Source organism: Protopterus annectens, chromosome 15.part0 (genome assembly GCF_019279795.1).
Source record: "Protopterus annectens isolate FY-2018-M chromosome 15.part0, PAN1.0, whole genome shotgun sequence".
In the NCBI taxonomy this organism is placed as follows: Eukaryota; Metazoa; Chordata; order Ceratodontiformes; family Protopteridae; genus Protopterus; species Protopterus annectens.
Genome location: NC_056749.1, coordinates 395,034,358 through 395,044,841, shown reverse-complemented (window position 1 = coordinate 395,044,841; position 10,484 = coordinate 395,034,358). Strand labels below are relative to the sequence as shown.

General features: G+C 40.2%; 1 protein-coding gene across 1 annotated transcript in view; it reads left to right on the top strand.

Moving 5' to 3' along the window:
• Nucleotides 1–10,484, top strand: part of LOC122789837 (connector enhancer of kinase suppressor of ras 2-like) — a 2,725,661-nt gene that overhangs the window by 792,457 nt on the left and 1,922,720 nt on the right. The window contains exon 2 of the mRNA XM_044057275.1: nucleotides 1,952–2,115. Coding sequence (XP_043913210.1) covers nucleotides 1,952–2,115 — 164 coding nt within the window. The remainder of the gene's footprint in view (nucleotides 1–1,951; nucleotides 2,116–10,484) is intronic.

The window sequence follows — 10,484 nt, the reverse complement described above, 5'->3', positions numbered from 1 at the left end:
TTCCTTAGACATGACATACCTATTTATCTATGTATCTGTCTATATCTCTATGTATATCTGTCGGTCTGTTTATGTATCTATCTCAAGTCTTCTTCTCTTTCGGCTGTACCCGTTAGGGGTCACCACAGCGGATTATCTGTTTTCATTTCTTCCTGTCCTCTGCATATTGCTCTGTCACACCAGCCACCTGCATGTCCTCTCTCACCACATCCATAAACCTTATCTCAGGCCTTCCTCTTTTCCTCTTACCTGGCAGCTCCATCCTTAGCATCCTTTTCTCAATATACTGAGCATCCCTCCTCAGCACATGTCCAAACCAACATAATCTCACCTCTCTGGCTTTGTCTCCAAACCGTCCAACCTGAGCTGACCCTCTAATATACTGATTCCTAATCCTGTCCACCCTCATCACACCCAGTGCAAATCTTAACATCTTTAACTCTGCTACGTCCAGCTCTGACTTTTTGTCAATGCCACTGTCTCCACCCCATATAATATAGCTGGTCTCACTACCCTCTTGTAGACCTTCCCTTTCACTCTTACAGGTACTTGTCTGTCACAAATCACTCCTGACACTCTTCTCTACCCAATCCACCCTGCCTGTTACTCTCTTCTTCACTTCCCTTCCACACTCACCATTACTCTGAACTATTGATCCCAAGTATTTAAACTCATCCACCTTCACCACCTCTACTCCCTGCATCCTCACCATTCCTCTATCCTCCCTCTCATTCACACACACATATTCTGTCTTAGTCCTGCTGACCTTCATTCCTCTCCTCTCTAGAGCATATTTCCACCTCTCCAGGGTCTGCTCAACCTGGTCCCTACTCTCATTACAGATCACAATGTCATCCGCAAACATCATAGTCCATGGTGCCTTCTGTCTGATCTCATCTGTCAACCTGTCCATCACCATTGCAAATAAGAAAGGGCTCAGAGCTGATCCTTGATGTAATCCCACCTCCACCTTAAACACATCTGTCACTCCCACTGCAGACTTTGCCATTGTCACACAATCCTCGTACATATCCTGTACCACTCTTACATACTTCTCTGTCACTCCTGACTTCCTCATAGAATACCACAACTCCTCTCTAGGCACCCTGTCATATGCTTTCTCCAAGTTCACATAGACACAATGCAACTCCTTCTGACCTTCCCTATATTTCTCCATCAACAATCTCAGAGTAAACATTGCACCTGTAGTGCTCTTTCCAGGCATGAAACCATACTGCTGATCACTAATCATCACCTCCCTTCTTAACCTAGCTTCCACTACTCTTTCCCATAACTTCAAGCTATGTATCTATCTCAAGTGAGATATTTTATTGTTTCAGAGTACATTTGTGACTCACTAAATTGTGTTCCTAAAGAGGGGAAAAATGTGAACTCATAACAAGGAAACTATTCATAAGTAAAATGGGTACCAGGTAATTAAGATGTGGACTCTGTAGCAATCCAACGTGCCACTTTTTTTTTTTTTTTTTTTTTTTACCTTCATACTGATTGAACAAATTTGATCAGTTCTGGACATCTACATCTAGTGAAGGAAGGGTATGGCTTTTTAATTGTTTTTTTTTTGCAATGTTACAAAATTATTTAATCATCTCTGACATAAAAAGGCACCTATCATATACGTCAATTTCAAAGGAGTAGTCTCTATAATCATTTCACTTGTAGCTATGTAACATAAACATTATTTCTTCAGCTGAGAAAGAAGTCCTGTCATTCCCTTAAAGCTTTAAGATGGCTGATAAAAATGTATGCTAAACTCATGTTGCTATTCTGTAAACTGCAGTCTGATTATTAAACATTTTAAAAGTCCCATTTTTATATCTCTTGAAGATATTATTGTTTGTTATATTATTTTGTAGTGTTGCAGTTACTGAAAACTGTGCTAACATTTCTGCAGAGAGTACTTAACTTTTAATGCTTGTCTTGTTGACAGGGCTTGATGATTGCCTCCAGCAGTACATTAAGAACTTTGAGAGGGAGAAAATCAACGGAGAACAATTATTGCATATTACTCACCAGGAGCTAGAGGAACTTGGAGTAACTCGCATTGGTCACCAGGAACTTATCCTCGAAGCAGTTGATTTGTTGTGTGCGTTGGTATGTACATAAATCCTGTTTTCCTGTTTTTGCACTACTGGGTCCATTAGTAGCCCCTAATTTCTGCGACAGACTAAATGTGCACTCTAAGAACTGTTCTAGCATCTGAGGTAATGGGGTAATTTTAAGAGGCCAATAAACATCAAAGCATATATTTTTGAAATAACTTCATGAAGCCCTGGTGAAGTGGAAGCATAGAGCATCATTATTTTATAACATGAAATTACTATATGCATTTCAGTGTGGCACTGAGTTTTATAATAATTAAATAACTGATATAAATGTTTGATGAAATTTACTCTGTCTGGATATTTAGCTTAGAAATGCAGATCAACAGTGTTGTCAGACTAGCATTTTTGTGATTGACATGCTTGTTTACCTCATGTGACTATGCTTGAAAAGAACTGAACTGTTGTATACTTTATAGATAGGAAATCTGCACAATTCCTACTTGGGCTGGGGGGGGCACAGATAATGAGGGGTTGTGTAAGATATCTAGAATAAAGGAAATTGTGAACTGAAGATTTAGATAGTATCTTCTCTCAAAACACATGGAACATTGACAGACGTTTATTAGCACTGAAGTGCAATGATCTAATTGCTTATTATAAATATTTAAGAAAACGTGGAAGATGCTACAGAACTTCATTATTACAATAATTACAGAAAAAACAGTTAAATATTCCAAAAGGTTTTGTCATCCATTTGAATCTTGATCCATTTATACAAACCACTACGAATTTCAGATGACACTGTAATTGTAAAAAAAAAATACTGTTTATGGTAATTGTCATTCCCTGTCATCTTTGTCTGTAGAACTGCATTATTTATTCTTCAGTATCTTAGTATTACTTATTTCATCCATTGTAGCATTGATATTGCCTTATTGATACCGCCAAATCCTTTTGCTGTTGTACAATACTTGTGCATATTTAACCTTAGCTATTTATATTATGAACTTTACACTGTAGGCAGTATTTGTTCATATCCAGGGAATTGTTATGGCTAGGTTTGTACAGGCCCTAGGGCCGGTAGCCTAGTACCAACCTATGAACCTATAGATAGTTTCACTGCAGCATTCCCTACTAACTCAAATAGTGCAAAATAAAATCTTTTGTCACTAAACAATAGCCCGTTTTTTGTTATGAGTTAATAATCTGTATGTAACTGTTTTATAACAAAAACTGTTTTTAATTTTTACATTCTGTCTACAATTTGTATTTAAAATATATATTTTTGGCCATTCTAAAATCATTAAATGTCTTTGTTGAAGTACACCATAGATTTTCTTTTAAGTTGCAATGCACTCAAAAGAGATATGCTGTTGCCCTTAGATGTTTTGTAGATAAGATGGCTGGAGGGTTAATACCAGACAGAGGAATTTTGATTACCTTATTAAAGCTATTAAATCATTTCAGGTATTTGGACTTTATATTCACTATATGTCATCTTTGGATTAATTGATGAGGTCTTGGTGTTTAAAGAATCTAGGAATTACATCATCCTGAGGAGGAAGAGGAGGGGGAAGAGGAAACTAATCACGAATGAAAGCCAAAGATACTTTGGCTGTAGGTGATCCAGCCATTGGGAGAATATTGTAAAATAATAGGCAGATTTGTGTTGCTAATGGTACTGAGTTACAGATCCATGCATTGTCTTTGTGGAACTGAAATTTACATTTTGCTGAAAAAAACTTTGTTTCTAACAAATGCATTGAAAAAATATAAAGCATACACGTATCTGAAAAATACTGTCAAATCATTCTAATAACAGACTCAGAAAAAAGACAGAAATTTCGGTGTTATACTAGAATGTTTATCAAATCCATAAGTTTGTATACAGCTGTGCTTTGATAATTAACTACCACTGTGATTATGGAGGGTAATTATGGTAGATGCTGAGAGACAGGATTATACCTGGAATAAGTGAGTGATACATACAAACAAGGTTATTTTCAGAAAGCAACCTGAATTTTGAAAATGCCTTAGATATGACCTTGGCAGTCGAAACATTATACAAAATATACATTTTTAAATTAAACATGCCCCTGTGACATTTATCAGTGTCAAAGAACAACACAGTGCAGGCAGTGTTCCCAAGACTACGGACTGTAGCAAAGCAAAGCCCATTGCATGTGGATGGGTAAGGAACATCGAGCATGTCACTGTAAATTTATGCCAAAAATATTATATGGTGTTTTTTAAATTGGCCATATGTCAAGAGCCTATATAATTATGAAAATTAAATGATTCTTAGCACTATTTGCTCACCTATTTTTACTACAAAAGAAAGTGTAGAATGTCTGAAACAAACATTCTCACTATATACTCTGCAAAGCCTAATGTTTCAAAAATGTATCCATTCCTGATATTTTCAGACAAGGTTCAAATGACAAATTCATCACCGTAACAGGAACAGGCAAGTAAAAACTGAGGGTAATGGTACTCAATGCTAGAAGTCTAAATCTCAAAATGCACTCACTCGAGGCACTCCTTAAAATGGAGAACATCGATATCTGTGCAGTGACTGAGACCTGGTTCAAGGCTCTAGAGAGCACCCCTGCATTACCAGGCTATAACTCATACCACACTTTTCGGCCATCTAACCTGGACCAGAACACCAAAGGCGGAGGTGTGTCCATATTCATTAAGGATATCCACACCTCCAGGCTAGTTACGCAGCATAATGCATCCGAGGTTACCCAAGTGCAACTAACTCTGGGCAAAACTGGAATCCAAATTGTAGCTTGCTACAGACCCCCCACCATGCCCCAGGATTCTCACTCCTCTTTTCTTGATATACTGGAAAATATTATGGTTCAATCAAATGCCCTAATAATGGGCAGTTTTAACTACCTCACCATTAACTGGGAAAACTACTCATGTACCAACTCTTTTGCTCAATGCTTTATGGAATTCATAAATTCCAATGCTCTGGATCAACTTATCCACACCCCCAACAGGGGCAACAATATCCTAGACCTGGTTATTATCAGCATGAGTGACCAGTGTTCCACACCTGAAGTCAACTCCTCGTTGGTCAGATCCGACCATAAGCTAATCACCCTAGATATCCGCATCCTGCCCCCACCCACCATTAAGGAAACCATGGTAAAAAATGTCTCCTAAGCCAACTTCATGCTTCTTGAGACAGAAGTGGTGAACTTCATGACACCCATGCAGATGGACAATACAGTTACAACTGCTGAATCCTACACAAATGCACTCTATAAGCACTTACACGAGTGCATGGATCGTGCTATCCCAAAAAGAACTAAGATGCTATCCTCAAAAAAAAAAGGAAGCCAATCTGGTCATCCCCTGCCATTAACAAACACTACAACAGAAGGAAGAAACTGTTGCAAAAAACAGTAAAATCCCATGAGTGGAGGCACTCCCTGGTCAGCCTCAGTATGAAGCTGAGATCCCTTATAAGATCCTCCAGAGCTAGCTATGAAAACAAAATCACCACCGATTCTAAGGGCAACCAGAAAGCATTCTATAGCTATGTCAAGAATCTCAATGGCAACACCTAGATGTGCTCTGAGTTACAGCACAACGGCACGAAAATTACAGAACCAATTGATACTGCATTTGTATAATGCATCTTGGAGCTTTTCTCCCAGGGCCTCCACTGAAAATGGGTCAATTTGACCCAGTGGACTTCCCCGGTAATCAAAATGCAAATAAATAAATAAATAAAATAAATAAATATTGCCAACATCCTGGCAGATAGGTTCAGTGCTGACTTTACCCCCCTCTCACCCCCTAAAGGGCCCATATCTATACAGAAAGAATGCAGAGTCCCTGTAATCACATCTATGCAGGTAAAAGCTGCACTCTCTAAAACCAAAAACACAGCATCCATGGGACCAGACAACATCCCAGGCTGTGTTTTACATGAACTTCAGAACGAACTGGCTCCCCACCTAAGCACCATGTTCAATCATAGTCTCACGTCAGGCTTTGTGCCCACTGAATGGCACACAGCAATAGTTATCCCACTCCACAAAGGTGGAGGCACCACTGATCTTGGGAACTATCGCCCTATTAACCTGACAAGCCTGGTCTGCAAGTCCATGGAACATATCATCATGGAACTCATAAACAAAGACATTGGTAACCTCCAAACTCTGGACCTCATCCAGTTTGGGTTTTTGAAAGTTAGATCATACCTTCTGAACCTGATTGACGCCTTTGAGGCAGTCACCAAAGGCGTAGACGAGGGTAAGGTGGTTCACACAGCCTGTCTTGACTTCACCAAGGCTTTTGATACCATCCCTCATTCTGGAATTATAGCTAAACTCACTAAACTAGGTATAAATCCCTACATCACAAGATGGGTTGCCAGCTGGCTCACTGACAGAATTCACACTGTAAAAGTTGCAGACTCCAAATCTGACTTCAAACCAGTGACAAGTGAAGTACCACAGGGTTCAGTCCTGGGACCTCTCCTGTTTGCCATCTACTTCTTTGAAGTACAGGCTAACACAGAAGGCCTCTGGCTAAGGAAGTTCGCAGAAAACTGCAAACTAGGAGCCATAGGTGAGTCCCCAAATGATGTGGACATCCTTCAGAAGGGCCTCACTGAGACAGATGCCTGGTGTCAGAGGCATGGCCTCAAGCTCAATGCCAAAAAGTGCATTGTCATCCCCTTTGGTAAAAACTCTGTACCCATGAACTACCACATAAATGGCAGTCTACTTAATGCCGAATGTGTGATAAGAAACCTTGGGACCCAGGTGGACAGTAGTCTCTCATTTGATAATCACATTGCCACAGTAGTTAGGAAATTCTTCTATGTGGCACACCTCATCACAAAAGGGTTCTCATCCAGGAAAAAAAGAGGTCATTGTTTCCTTCTTCTCGGCACTCATTAGACCCATTGTAAAGTACAACAACCCTTTTGGAATGTACCTTACAAGACATCTGCAGCAGCTGGAAAGTCCACAGACGTACCTCACAAAGAGGATTACTGGCCTCAAACAAATGCCCTACACTGACCATCTCAAAAAATTTCAGATTTACTCTGTAGCATATTGCTTACTCCGAGGAGATCTCTGCCTAAAATATAAAGCTATGTTAAACCCAGAGCTGTTGGACAGGCTACACCTAAAGAAATCCCAATCCCTCCGAGCTACATGCTCTAGGGTCCCAAATTTTGTCACCCCAATAAATAGGACATGCTGGAGGGATAGATTCCTGTCCCAGAGACTTCCCATACTCTGGAACAAGCTATCCATCTATCTCAAGCAAAGTTCCTCATTAGCACTCTTCAAGAAAAATCTTGATGAGTGGATGGGAAATAGGAAATACACCTTGGGGATCACTTCTGTGGCTCTGCTCAACAGGGGCACAGGAAATTAACTTTCTTGGGTGGCGTAAGCCAGGGAACCTTGTTGGCTAGGCTTACTTAGGCCCTTGGGCTGATAGCCAAGTACTTACCTATGAGCCTAAATGAAGACTGAGGAGTAGCTTCTGAATTAGTAAGTAGATACAAAGGATAATGCAGTATGTTGAACAAACAGAAATTTAGAGACATCAATAGCATAGTTGTGTAGCCATTTAGTCTTGTAATAAACTTATCCAGGGCAACATTCAGACAGTGGGTGTTGACAATATGAAAGTTACTAATGAGGAATAAAAGGAAGAATTGCATTATGCAACACGTTATACAACAGTAAAAGAGACTGAATCAGCTTATTTGTGAGATGATCAATGAGAAAAATTAATTTAAGCAGTAAGAAGTAAAGTTCATATGTTCTGGAAGTGAATATCCAAGGCCTTAAATCCCTTAGCTATCCTGATACATTAACAAAACTCTCCTTATATTCAGTAACCTAACGATTGTTCTAAACTGACTCTTAAGTGACCTGTGAAAGAAAAACAGATTTAAAGAATAAATGCATGTGTTAAAGTATTTGAAGTAGGCAGACGTATTTTTTTCAGACTAGGAAAGTATCATGATAATAGGAATGCATTAAGTTCATAGGTTCATAGGTAGGTACTAGGCTATCGACCCTAGGCCTATACAAGCCTAGCCAAAAAGGTACCCTGGCTTTCGCCACCCAAGAAAATTATTTTCCTGTGCCCCTGTCGAGCAGAGACACAGAGGTGATCCCCGGGGTGAATTTCCTATTTCCCATCCAATAATCAAGATTTTCCTTGAAGAGTGCTGATAAGGAGCTTTGTTTGATATACATAGGTAGTTTTTTCCAGAGTATGGGAAGTCTCTGGGGCAGGAATCTATCCCTCCAGCATGTTCTGTTTATTGTGGTGACAAGGTTTAGGTCCCTAGATTGTGTAACTCGGAGGGATTGGGATTTCTTTAAGTGGATCATGTCCAACAGTTCTGGGTTTGACATAGCTTTGCATGATAGGCAGAGATCACCTCTGAGTAAGCGATATGAGATGGAGTAAAGCTAGAGTTTTTTGAGACGGTCTGCATAGGGCATCTGTTTGAAGCCAGTAACCCTCTTGTGGAAATGCAAATTTTCCATTTGTTGTAGATGTCTTGTGAGGTACATACCAAAAGGGGCATTGCACTCTATAATGGATATAATGTGTGATGAGTAGAGGGGAACAATGACCTTTTTTTTCCTGGATGAGAAAGCTTTTGTGATGAGGTGTGCCACATAGAAGAATTTCCTGACTACTGTGGCAATGTGATTATCAAAGGAGAGACTACTGTCCACCTGTGTCCCAAGGTCTCTTATCATGTTTTCTGTGTTAAGTAGACTACCACCTATGTGGTAGCTCATGGGTACAGAGTTTTTACCAAAGGGGATGACAATGCACTTTTTGGCGTTGAGCTTGTGGCCATGGCTTTGACACCAGGCATCTGTCTCAGTGAGGCTGTTTTGTAGGATGTCCACATCTTTAGGAGTTTCAATTATGGCTCCTAGTTTGCAGTCATCTGCAAACTTCATTAGCCAAAGACCTTCTGTGTTAGCTTGCACTTCAGAAAAGTAGTTACCAAACAGGAGAGGACCCAGGACTGAACCCTGTGGTACTCCACTTGTCACTGGTCTGAAGTTGGATTTGGAGTCTGCTGCTTTCACAGTGTGGGTTCTGTCAGTGAGCCAGCTGGCAACCCATCTTGTTACATAGGGCTTTATACCTAGTTTAGTGAGTTTATCTATAATTCCTGAATGGGGGATGGTGTCCAAAGCCTTGGCAAGATCTAGATAGGCTGTGTGAACCACCTTACCCTTGTCTAAGGCTTTGGTGACTGCTTCAAAGAAGTCAGTCAGGTTTAGGAAACATGATCTGCCTTTTACAAACCCAAACTGGGTGGAGTCCAGAGCTTGGAGATTATCAATGTCTTTATTTATAAGTTCCATGATGATACGTTCCATGGCCTTGCAGACCATGCTCGTTAGGCTAATGGGGCGGTAGTTCCAGGGGTCCATGGTGGCTCCCCTTTTGTGGAGTGGGATAACCATTGCTGTGCACCATTCAATCCCAAGGGCGACAGGTGCAGGCCATCTCTGGCAAAGCATCTTGGTCTGTTGATCATGTCATCCCAGGGAAACAGATAGTGGATCCCTTTAGAATGACACCAGAAGCTTAGCGAGTTGTTGAAGTCAATCATTTTGTCCTTGTACTATGGTATCATTCTGGGTGATGGCAGGATGCTACTCAGTGCTAGGGTCATGCCTGCCTGGGCTACAAGATAGGAGATCTCCTCCATGCCTCTTTTCATGTAGTACAGGGAGGTATATCTCAGGTCATTCATACCAACATGGACAATGACAGAGTCATATTTGTACTTGTTGTGGAGTGACCTGAGTGCATGCATTATGTGGCGGATCCTGGCACCTGACAGTCAGCTGACAGTAACTTTCTCCTTGTTTAGCCTGGTGAGTGGAACATCAGTGTGCCTGACTATAGAGTCACCTATGAATAGAGTGTTGGGCATATACTGTTGGAAACTCCTGGGTTCTGGCTGGTGTGATTCTCAAGCAATCTGGAAATATATGGCCGATTGATAAGTATATTTATTGGCATTTTAACCTTTCAGAGTTCTGCATTGTCTTAATTTTGCCTGACTGAATTATTGTTTGCCTGACTGAATTATTTTATGTATTTTCTGGCATTGTTTTTTGTTTCTCATCTGTACCTGTAGCTATACCTAAGCAGGGTATAGCTTTCAGAAAAACCTATACACATGAATATGCCCTGATCAAGTACTGATGTTAAATGATATGGATAGTGCATTAGTATATAGCAGACATATTACATATTGTATTACCAGAGATTTATGTTTGTTACAAATACTTTTTGAAAGGATGTCCTAAAAAGTGTCAGAGTGTAAGCCATTCTGCTGTAGAAGACTACCAATAATTGTTAGAGATGGTTGTGTTAGGT